Below are 11,738 nucleotides of genomic sequence, written 5' to 3' on the forward strand. Positions count from 1 at the left end.
GTTTCAGATGTTGAATAGAGTGGTTGAGCAGCAGAGACCTTTGATGGAATACCAGCTACAAAACCCTAGGGTGCCACAAAGTCAGCTGCCTCAGTTTCTCATCCATGAGTGGCCATGGATGAGAGACCTTTGTGACATCCTACGGGTGTTTGAGGAGTCCACAAGGAGGGTGAGCTCTGAGGATGCGATGGTGAGCCTTACAATCCCGCTCTTGTGTGTTCTGAGAGAATCCCTGATTGACATCAGGGATAACTCAGATCACACAGAGGAGTCAGGGATAGCATCCGATCCGTCACAGCTGGAGAGTAGGTCCACACATCTGTCCGCTTCATCGCGTTTAATGGAGGAGGAGGAGGAGGAGGAAGAAGAGTTGTCCGATGATGTGATGGTGATACAGGAGGCTTCCGGGCAACTTCGAATCGTCCCATTGTTGCAGCGCGGATGGGTAGACATGGAGGATGAGGAGGAAATGGAGATTGAACTTTCCGGTGGGGCCAGAGGAGTCATGCCAACTAACACTGTGGCAGACATGGCTGAGTTCATGTTGGGGTGCTTTACAACCGACAAGCGTATTGTCAAAATCATGGAGGACAACCAGTACTGGATCTTTGCTATCCTTGACCCCCGGTATAAAAACAACATCTCGTCTTTTATTCCGGTAGAGGGGAGGGCCAATCGCATCAATGCTTGCCACAGGCAATTGGTGCAGAATATGATGGAGATGTTTCCAGCATGTGACGTTGGCGGCAGGGAGGACAGTTCCTCCAGTAGGCGACCAAGTTCTCACCGGTCCACACAAACGAGGGGCACACTGTCTAAGGTCTGGGACACCTTGATGGCACCCCCTCGCCAAAGTGCCGCCACAGAGGGTCCTAGTGTCACCAGGCGTGAGAAGTATAGGCGCATGTTGCGGGAATACCTTTCCGACCACAGCCCTGTCCTCTCCGACCCCTCTGCGCCCTACACGTATTGGGTGTCGAAGTTGGACCTGTGGCTTGAACTTGCCCTATATGCCTTGGAGGTGCTGTCCTGTCCTGCCGCCAGCGTCCTATCTGAGAGGGTGTTCAGTGCAGCCGGTGGCATCATCACTGACAAGCGCACCCGTCTGTCAGCTGAGAGTGCCGACCGGCTCACTTTGATAAAAATGAACCACCACTGGATAGAGCCTTCATTTTTGTGCCCACCTGTGTAAAGCACCCCAACATGAAACTCCATGTCTGTACTCAACCTCTCCAATTCCTCCGCATCCTCATACTCATCCACCATAAGCGTTGCACAATTCTGCTAATACTAGGCTCCCTCCAACATGATTTCCCCCAACTCTGCTGGTTAGAGGCTCCCTCCACCCTGATTTCCACCAACTCTGCTGGTTAGAGGCTCCCTCCACCCTGCTTTCCCACAACTCTGCTGGTTAGAGGCTCCCTCCACCATGAATTTGCCCAAACTGGGCTGGTTAGAGGCTCCCTCCACCATGAATTGGTCCAAATTGGGGTTTTTAGAGGCTCCCTCCACCATGAATTGGTCCAAACTGGGCTGGTTAGAGGCTCCCTCCACCATGAATTGGTCCAAACTGGGCTGGTTAGAGGCTCCCTCCACCATGAATTGGTCCAAATTGGGGTTTTTAGAGGCTCCCTCCACCATGAATTGGTCCAAACTGGGCTGTTTAGAGGCTCCCTCCACCATGAATTGGTCCAAACTGGGGTTTTTAGAGGCTCCCTCCACCATGAATTGGTCCAAACTGGGGTTTTTAGAGGCTCCCTCCACCATGAATTGGTCCAAACTGGGGTTTTTAGAGGCTCTCTCCACCATGAATTGGTCCAAACTGGGGTTTTTAGAGGCTCCCTCCACCATGAATTTGCCCAAACTGGGCTGTTTAGAGGCTCCCTCCACCATGAATTGGTCCAAACTGGGTTTTTTAGAGGCTCCCTCCACCATGAATTGGTCCAAACTGGGGTTTTTAGAGGCTCCCTCCACCATGAATTGGTCCAAACTGGGGTTTTTAGAGGCTCCCTCCACCATGAATTTGCCCAAACTGGGCTGTTTAGAGGCTCCCTCCACCATGAATTGGTCCAAATTGGGGTTTTTAGAGGCTCCCTCCACCATGAATTGGTCCAAATTGGGGTTTTTAGAGGCTCCCTCCACCATGAATTGGTCCAAACTGGGCTGTTTAGAGGCTCCCTCCACCATGAATTGGTCCAAACTGGGGTTTTTAGAGGCTCCCTCCACCATGAATTGGTCCAAACTGGGGTTTTTAGAGGCTCCCTCCACCATGAATTGGTCCAAACTGGGGTTTTTAGAGGCTCCCTCCACCATGAATTGGTCCAAACTGGGGTTTTTAGAGGCTCCCTCCACCATGAATTTGCCCAAACTGGGCTGTTTAGAGGCTCCCTCCACCATGAATTGGTCCAAACTGGGTTTTTTAGAGGCTCCCTCCACCATGAATTGGTCCAAACTGAGGTTTTTAGAGGCTCCCTCCACCATGAATTGGTCCAAACTGGGGTTTTTAGAGGCTCCCTCCACCATGAATTTGCCCAAACTGGGCTGGTTAGAGGCTCCCTCCACCATGAATTGGTCCAAACTGGGCTGGTTAGAGGCTCCCTCCACCATGAATTGGTCCAAATTGGGGTTTTTAGAGGCTCCCTCCACCATGAATTGGTCCAAACTGGGCTGTTTAGAGGCTCCCTCCACCATGAATTGGTCCAAACTGGGGTTTTAGAGGCTCCCTCCACCATGAATTGGTCCAAACTGGGGTTTTTAGAGGCTCCCTCCACCATGAATTGGTCCAAACTGGGGTTTTTAGAGGCTCCCTCCACCATGAATTGGTCCAAACTGGGGTTTTTAGAGGCTCCCTCCACCATGAATTTGCCCAAACTGGGCTGTTTAGAGGCTCCCTCCACCATGAATTGGTCCAAACTGGGTTTTTTAGAGGCTCCCTCCACCATGAATTGGTCCAAACTGGGGTTTTTAGAGGCTCCCTCCACCATGAATTGGTCCAAACTGGGGTTTTTAGAGGCTCCCTCCACCATGAATTTGCCCAAACTGGGCTGTTTAGAGGCTCCCTCCACCATGAATTGGTCCAAATTGGGGTTTTTAGAGGCTCCCTCCACCATGAATTGGTCCAAATTGGGGTTTTTAGAGGCTCCCTCCACCATGAATTGGTCCAAACTGGGCTGTTTAGAGGCTCCCTCCACCATGAATTGGTCCAAACTGGGGTTTTTAGAGGCTCCCTCCACCATGAATTGGTCCAAACTGGGGGTTTTAGAGGCTCCCTCCACCATGAATTTGCCCAAACTGGGCTGTTTAGAGGCTCCCTCCAGCATGAATTGGTCCAAACTGGGGTTTTTAGAGGCTCCCTCCACCATGAATTGGTCCAAACTGGGGTTTTTAGAGGCTCCCTCCACCATGAATTGGTCCAAACTGGTTTTTTTAGAGGCTCCCTCCACCATGAATTGGTCCAAACTGGGCTGGTTAGAGGCTCCCTCCACCATGAATTGGTCCAAATTGGGGTTTTTAGAGGCTCCCTCCACCATGAATTGGTCCAAACTGGGCTGTTTAGAGGCTCCCTCCACCATGAATTGGTCCAAACTGGGGTTTTTAGAGGCTCCCTCCACCATGAATTGGTCCAAACTGGGGTTTTTAGAGGCTCCCTCCACCATGAATTGGTCCAAACTGGGGTTTTTAGAGGCTCCCTCCAGCATGAATTGGTCCAAACTGGGGTTTTTAGAGGCTCCCTCCACCATGAATTGGTCCAAACTGGGGTTTTTAGAGGCTCCCTCCACCATGAATTTGCCCAAACTGGGCTGTTTAGAGGCTCCCTCCAGCATGAATTGGTCCAAACTGGGGTTTTTAGAGGCTCCCTCCACCATGAATTGGTCCAAACTGGGGTTTTTAGAGGCTCCCTCCACCATGAATTTGCCCAAACTGGGCTGTTTAGAGGCTCCCTCCACCATGAATTGGTCCAAACTGGGTTTTTTAGAGGCTCCCTCCACCATGAATTGGTCCAAACTGGGGTTTTTAGAGGCTCCCTCCATCATGAATTGGTCCAAACTGGGGTTTTTAGAGGCTCCCTCCACCATGAATTTGCCCAAACTGGGCTGTTTAGAGGCTCCCTCCACCATGAATTGGTCCAAATTGGGGTTTTTAGAGGCTCCCTCCACCATGAATTGGTCCAAACTGGGGTTTTTAGAGGCTCCCTCCACCATGAATTGGTCCAAACTGGGGTTTTTAGAGGCTCCCTCCACCATGAATTTGCCCAAACTGGGCTGTTTAGAGGCTCCCTCCAGCATGAATTGGTCCAAACTGGGGTTTTTAGAGGCTCCCTCCACCATGAATTGGTCCAAACTGGGCTGGTTAGAGGCTCCCTCCACCATGAATTGGTCCAAACTGGGCTGGTTAGAGGCTCCCTCCACCCTGCTTTCCCACAACTCTGCTGGTTAGAGGCTCCCTCCACCATGAATTGGTCCAAACTGGGCTGTTTAGAGGCTCCCTCCACCATGAATTGGTCCAAACTGGGTTTTTTAGAGGCTCCCTCCACCATGAATTGGTCCAAACTGGGGTTTTTAGAGGCTCCCTCCACCATGAATTGGTCCAAACTGGGGTTTTTAGAGGCTCCCTCCACCATGAATTTGCCCAAACTCTGCTGGTTAGAGGCTCAATCCACCCTGATTTTCAAAACAAATGTTGGTGCCAACCTCAACTTACTACAAGGGCCAAATTCACTGCTGGTGACAAGCTCTCCTCACTGCAAGTGCCAAATACACATGTTTCAAGGTGTTTTCCTACTGTCAGAGAGGTGGTATTGAGTGTGTAAAGTGTGTAGTTGTTAGGCTGTGATGTTGGGGTAATAGAGGGTCTTTGGTGTGTTAGATGCCCCCAGACATGCTTCCCCTGCTGTCCCAGTGTCATTCCAGAGGTGTTGGCATCATTTCCTGTGGTGTCATAGTGGACTTGGTGACCCTCCAGACACGGATTTGGGTTTCCCCCTTAACGAGTATCTGTTCCCCATAGACTATAATGGGGTTCGAAACCCGTTCGAACACACGAACAGTGAGCGGCTGTTCGATTCGAATTTCGAACTTCGAACATTTTAGTGTTCGCTCATCTCTATTAGGCATCACTAGTTGTAAGATAAAACCAAGGGGACATATTCATATGTGATGCTAATAGCCCGATGATGACTCCAGCACATTTTGAACTTTTCTCCGAGGCATGGGGCATGTACAATAAAGAGCATTTGACACCCTCTTATACTGATAACGCAGACCACATTATTCTCCAGCTCATCCTCTACCTCCTTAGACAAGCCCTATCTATCTCAATGGTAAGGTACTGGCTCTGCCATCTTGCTAGCTGGCACCCTAATCTCCACTATGCCCACATGATGTGCTGCTCTGCCTTTGAGCCACGTATGTACACTTGTTCTCTGCCACTCCAGCCAACGACAAGTTCCAGAATTTTTGGGGCGATGAATAAGACTCTCACCTCCATGCTCTTTAAATGCCTGAACTAAGCAATTTGATTCATCGATGATCTTGTCTTCTATGCCCTTCTTCCCCATCCCGTAATCTCGTAAGGTAGACAGAGTAAATCTTCTCATCACTTTCCAATTCTCTCCATTAGCAAAGATGAGACCTGAAAAGAAACCGTAAACATCAACCTGTGCTGTTCATAACAGAAAAAGAAATGTCCCTAAAGTGAATTTTTACCTTGCATGCTAATCCGTTATTAGTCCAGAATTCTGAGCCCATCCTATTTCTCAGAACTTTGAGGACCTTTCACCACCTCTGCCACGTCCAGCGCTTTGCATCATTTTCTAGGTGCTACTCGACTTACTCTACCACAGTTAAAATTTCTCTCTAGCCCTCAGTGTTCCAGAGCAATCAATTCTGCATGGTGGCTCAGTGGTTAGCACTACAGCCTTGCAGCGCTGGAGTCCTGGGTTCGAATCCTGCCCAGGACAACATCTGCAAGGAGTTTGTATGTTCTCCCCGTGTTTGCGTGGGTTTCCTCCGGGTACTCTGGTTTCCTCCCACACATCAAAGACATACTGATAGAGACTGTAGATTGTGAGCCCTATATGGGACAGTGACTGTCAATGTCTGTAAAGCGCTGCGGAATATGATGGCGCTATATAAGTAAGCATAATAAATAATGCTGTTAGTTTTGGTGCCTGATATGCTATTTAGGCTCTGTACTATCAGGAGGGCAGTGTCAGACAGGAGCAGGAAAGGGGCGTGATTCTGAACTCTGACATTGGCTGCAGCTCTAAGTCACACCCTCTTGCCTGTTCCTGCTAGACACTGCCCACCTGACAGTACAGAGCCTGAGTAGCATATCAAACACCAACTAACTGCCCTGATAGTTCAGGATTGGTGGGGGCTAGAGTCAAAGCTAAGAACTGGAGTTGTTATTGGTGTTGAAAGGTCATCTTCAAATTAAAAATTATAGTAAATTTGCTAGACCCATGGTTATATAAGTGCAGAGTGTGGAGTAAGCTACAGAACCATATATTTGTCATAAAACAGGTGCAATTTAATAACTCTTTGCTTCCATAGAGTTAATTGTTTATCTGTAAGCCATACTTTGGAGACGGCATGTGATACTTGATGGAAGGACAATTATGTAGCATCCAGTGAGCAGCAGTACAGCAGTAACTAATATCTCAGTAGCAGATCTATCTTCTATGTGAAGTCAGTGACTATAATAATAGGTTACACTTTGTAAAACATGACAACTGTAGTCACTTTCAGCAGTAATCAAGCTTCCTGCAAGCCCTGGCGGCATCAAAACAAATGTTCTGTACAGAGCTGAACAATATTATCAAAATAAAAATACTGTACCTACTTTAATCTATGCTTGCATGATATGGTGAACATTGAGACACATTTCTATGTTATTATAGGATCTGGAACCCTGTTTTATAGTCTATGCAAAGGAAAGGAAATTTTGGCCCCCAAGGTGATAAACTTTTTTTTTTTTAAAGTAATAAATACATATAGTTAGTAAGAATACACAGTTACCATGGTCCTTTGTAGTTTTGGCAAACAGTTCTAGTTTTGGTCGATCAGAGAATTCATCCCCGTGGTTGAGCAGAGCGTCTTTAATGGTTTCATAACCACACAGGACCACTAATTTATCGAAACCTATTTGCACGCTAAAAATTGTGCCGTATTTCTTAGAAAGCTGTGAAAACAAGAAGAACAAGATAAGACTTATTAAAATAATGCAAAAAATCTAAGTCATCTCCTGGAATACAGCATACCAGTGAAATAAGGTCTGGCCCAGATCTATTGTATATAGGGATTCCTCTCTAGCTGTACATTTATAGGCCATTATATGTCATCAGGGGGGTAGCTATATCCATGACAGATAATTCCAGACCCTGGACCCTAATGGGTACCAAAGATCTCATTGCCAAATAAAATATACCAGTATTCTTCGGGTAAATTCACAAAGGGAGCATGGAACTGAGAGTAACACGGGGAGCTGCATCAATCTTGGGCCAAAATTCGCCTGCCACGACTATTGTGGCTTCCGTCAGTCGCGGCTTCCCCCTCCGGAGTAGGCTCAAATGAATGGGCCGACTCCGGAGGTAGCTGCCGCGAGGTGAACGCCGCGGCTCGACGAGCTGCGGAATCCACCTGAAGAAAGGGCAGCTCGCTTTTTTCTGTGAGCGGCATGTTGCCTGGTGGTCTCCACAGACCACCATTATACGGGGGGGGGGGGGGGGGGATTATGACGTGGATTATATCTCTTTACATAGACCATGTCTCTTCCTTTTAGAAAGGATTTTCTGTTTTTGCTTGTATAGTGCTCTAGTGATTTTGAATCGGACACCATAGTTGGCGCTGTACTACCAGGTGTAGGAATTATAACATTATAGCAGCAGAATTATCTGCAAAGTAGAAATTCTATTTACCTCCAATAATGTTTTATGAGGCTTTGACAGGTCCAGCAGAAGGGCATTTCCAATGATCGGTAGAGGTTTTGGTCCAGGAGGGAAATTACTGTAACGGCCTTTTTTCTGATTCTTATTGAAGAAAATGACCAAAAACAGGATAACAGCAATTCCCACAAGAATAGTGATCAGATCCATGATGAACTGCAAGGGAATAAACCATATATAAGAGGTGCCATTGGGAAAGTACAACCGTGTCTTCTAGGTGCCCTGATTGTGGTGCTTGTCGCCAGGTCAGTGACATGTGTGGTCTGATAGACATTGTCTATCGTTTTGTTTATTCAAATCTGTTCAGCCATTCCAAAAATATAAGCCCTTTTATTCTTGATGCAAATTAGGTTCTACTAGCCAAGTAGGCAATGACACTGCCTAACATTAAGAACACAGAGACCATGCCTTAGAACAACCACAGTGTTACCACTCACGTGGAAAGGATACAATCATTTGTATGAACACTAAAAGGGCTTATAACTTTGGAATAACTGAACTAATTTGAATTTGGATCAAAACATCTAAATGTCAGGGTGATAACACTTATCATATCATGTACATCGTCATGATTTTCACTGTCTTAGGGTGGACGAATTCCACGTCAAAAAGGCTCCCATTCATTTCAATGGGAGACGCTCACTCTTTATTCCCGCTAGCCATTTTTCTTCAGCTAGCAGGAAAAAGAAGCGACTTGCCTTTTCTTCCCCGGGATTCCGTGGCTTAGACAGCTGCGGTGTCCATGGTGTGAGACTCATTCCCTATTAGGCCTATTTATTTGGGCCTAATCAGGAGCAGGATGCCGGTGCACTGCATCAACACCCGTCGCGGCTAGCTGCGAGGAGAATTCGCAGGGCGGTAAAGGTTTCCTCTGTGTGAACATACCCTTATTGTTCCTCTTTTTGGTTACTTACCCCTGATCTATGATTAGCTTTTTTAGACCATGCCCTTTTCTTATGGACAACCTCATGGCTATTGATAGGCACAGAATTACTGTAAGGCTACAGATTGTATGTGAGTACCTTAAAGGGATTCTACCGCTAAAACACTGTTTTTTCTGCTTTAGATGTCGGAATAGCCTTTAGAAAGGCTATTCGTCTCTTGCCTTTAGACGTGGTCTTCGCCGCGCCATTCCGGTTTTTACCGATATGCAAATGAGTTCTCCGCAGCAATGAAGGCGGGCCCCAGCACTCAAACGGCGATGGGGGCATCCCCACTGCTACCAGAGACCCTCTCTCCAGCGACACCTTCTTCTTCAACTGCATCCTCCCCTTCTCTGTTGTCTTCCTTCTTCGTCAGTTCTGACGCCTGCGCAGTTGGCTCTGCCAACGAGACACTGGTGGAGCCGACTGCGCATTCCGGCCAGCGGCCATCTTTTGGAGGCCGCAAGGCAAGACTGCACAGGCGTCAGAGCTGACGAAGAAAGAAGACGACAGAGAAGGGGAGGAGGCAGCTGAAGAAGAAGGCGTCGCTGGAGAGTGTGTCTCAGGCAGCAGTGGGGACGCCCCCATTGCCGTTTGAGCGCTGGGGCCCGCCATCATTGCTGCAGAGAACTCATTGGCATACCGATAAAAACCGGTATTTCTAAGGAACGGCGTGACGGAGTCCACGTCTAAAGGTAAGAGACGACTAGCCTTTCTAAAGGCTATTCCGACGTCTAAAGCAGAAAAAGCTGTGTTTTAGTGATAGAATCCCCTTAAGCCTAATGCTACATGGCTACATTGTGTCCATATTGTGATCAAATCAGGAAGTCGTCAATCACCCTGCAACTATTGCAAAGGTGTTTGACATGTTCAGATAGTCATAAACTGACGTGAAACGCAATTAAAATTGTGCCGCAACCGTGATTGATATGCAGCTTCATAATCATAGCGCAGCTGTAGATTTTCAGACTTCAGAATACATACAGTATATACCAAAACGTCTTCCTAATACCCCACATGGTTAATAATAACTTCATAGACTTACTTTTACTCTTTGGAGATCTAGGGGTTAAATCATAATGAATTATATTGCGGTTCAATAGGGACAACCTCAGGACCACTATATCAGCAAAGATACATTAGACTAAAGTGTAGTTGTATGAAACAGACTCTGTAGAGTTAATATGAGGCATTGAGGACCTACCGTCTCCTACACCGAGGTCTGCGGTGTATTATTGTACTGGAAGTGACAGCATGAGATGGGTGGACTCGTCTCTTCCGTCCTGCAGGTATCTGTGAGCTTTTACCTCTATTTGTAATATGTAACCAGAAGAACAACTGACAGGACTCGCCCACATGTCTGAGACAGCCCAGAACCCGAGCCCGTCCTCAGTAGCAATGAAAGATTTCTCCTGCAAGAGTCATAATAAATCTAGAAATGAAAGATTGTAAAGGCGACTGCAGGACTGGATGTTATACCTCGGGAGTGATAGGACTGATACCCTATGGTCTATATCTAATACATAGGAACAGATTTTGAATAGTTAGTTCCCTAGGTTTTGGGGTGTACGGCCAATTGTTGCCAGCACAGCTCATTCCCACGGTGTCTACATTCCACATAGATGTATAATATTGTTTACCAGGTAAACTCGGATTACCTCCGAGCACAAATCTCAGCCTTCCTTTAATGAAAAACTCGGTTCACCTGTTGCTCTGTAATCTCTGCCCGCCCCATAGCCCATAGCTCATAGTGCAGAGTTCCTGGTGAAGTGTCACTTGTCATATACAACGCAGAGTAGAGGTCAGATACAAATACATACCAAACAATATACATTACGGAAAGGATTATAAACACAGAGTCAGTGCCGGACTATATGTGGGTATAGTGTGCTCTTCTTCATAGTCTTCTAACTGCTTTCTAGAGATGAGTGAATAGTATTCTATCGAGTAGGTATTCGATTGAATACTACGGTATTCAAAATACTCGTACTCGATCGTGTACCACTCGCTATTCGAATGGAAAAATTCGATGCAGAACCAGCATTGATTGGCTGAATGCTATACAGTCGGCCAATCAACGCTGGTTCTTCTCCTACCTTTAGAAGTCTTCTCCGTGCAGCGTCCCCCGGCTCTGAATTCACTCTGCCAGGCATCGGGCCTGGGCAGAGCCAACTGCGCATGCCCGCGCTACAAGAAAATGGTCGCTTTGACTGTAACCGACCATTTTCTTGTAGTGTGGACATGCGCAGTCGGTTCTGCCCAGTCCCGATGCCTGGCAGAGTGAATTCAGGGCTGGAAGATGCCGCGGGGATGCTGCGCGGAGAAGACTTCTCGGAGGATCTAGACCGATCCTCACTTGTGGACTTGGTAAGTTCTATTTGATCGAATGTTGCCTACCCCTGAAACGAGCATTTTTCCCCCATAGACTATAATAGGATTCGATATTCGATTCGAGTAGTCGAATATTGAGGGGCTACTCGAAACGAATATCGAACATTTTACTGTTCGCTCATCTCTACTGCTTTCCCATAAAGATAACCCACCTAGAACCAAACTAGTCCGAGCCAATACTATCAAAAAAAGTAATTTTTTTAATTAATATACCTAAAAGTTAATGCATATACAATCAAATCATAAAAAAATAATGTCTTTTGACACTACATAAAACACTAGAATGATAAATTACAGCCATAGACATCTAATGTGCTAAGAATTCCGAAACCACAAGCATTATCTCAATTTATCAAAACTAATAGGATTTCAGCAAGGTCTATATGTGCCGTGTTACATAACCAATTGTTTATAGTCACCTGATCTTTATACTTAATGTTATAGTGAATAAGAATCTATAGATATATTGATGACGTTTT

General features: G+C 46.6%; 1 protein-coding gene across 1 annotated transcript in view; it reads right to left on the reverse strand.

Annotated features, from left to right (window-relative positions):
- LOC142198289 (cytochrome P450 2K1-like) overlaps nucleotides 1-10,149 on the reverse strand; it is a 34,827-nt gene extending 24,678 nt beyond the window's left edge. The window contains exons 1-4 of the mRNA XM_075269260.1: nucleotides 10,073-10,149; nucleotides 7,919-8,101; nucleotides 7,020-7,182; nucleotides 5,482-5,631 (exon numbers count right to left, since the gene is read on the reverse strand). Of these exons, the coding sequence (XP_075125361.1) occupies nucleotides 5,482-5,631; nucleotides 7,020-7,182; nucleotides 7,919-8,095 (490 nt within the window). The 5' untranslated portion in view covers nucleotides 8,096-8,101; nucleotides 10,073-10,149. The remainder of the gene's footprint in view (nucleotides 1-5,481; nucleotides 5,632-7,019; nucleotides 7,183-7,918; nucleotides 8,102-10,072) is intronic.
- Between the last annotated feature and the right edge of the window lie 1,589 nt (nucleotides 10,150-11,738).

This window comes from Leptodactylus fuscus, chromosome 3 (assembly GCF_031893055.1).
Source record: "Leptodactylus fuscus isolate aLepFus1 chromosome 3, aLepFus1.hap2, whole genome shotgun sequence".
Classification (NCBI taxonomy): domain Eukaryota; kingdom Metazoa; phylum Chordata; class Amphibia; order Anura; family Leptodactylidae; genus Leptodactylus; species Leptodactylus fuscus.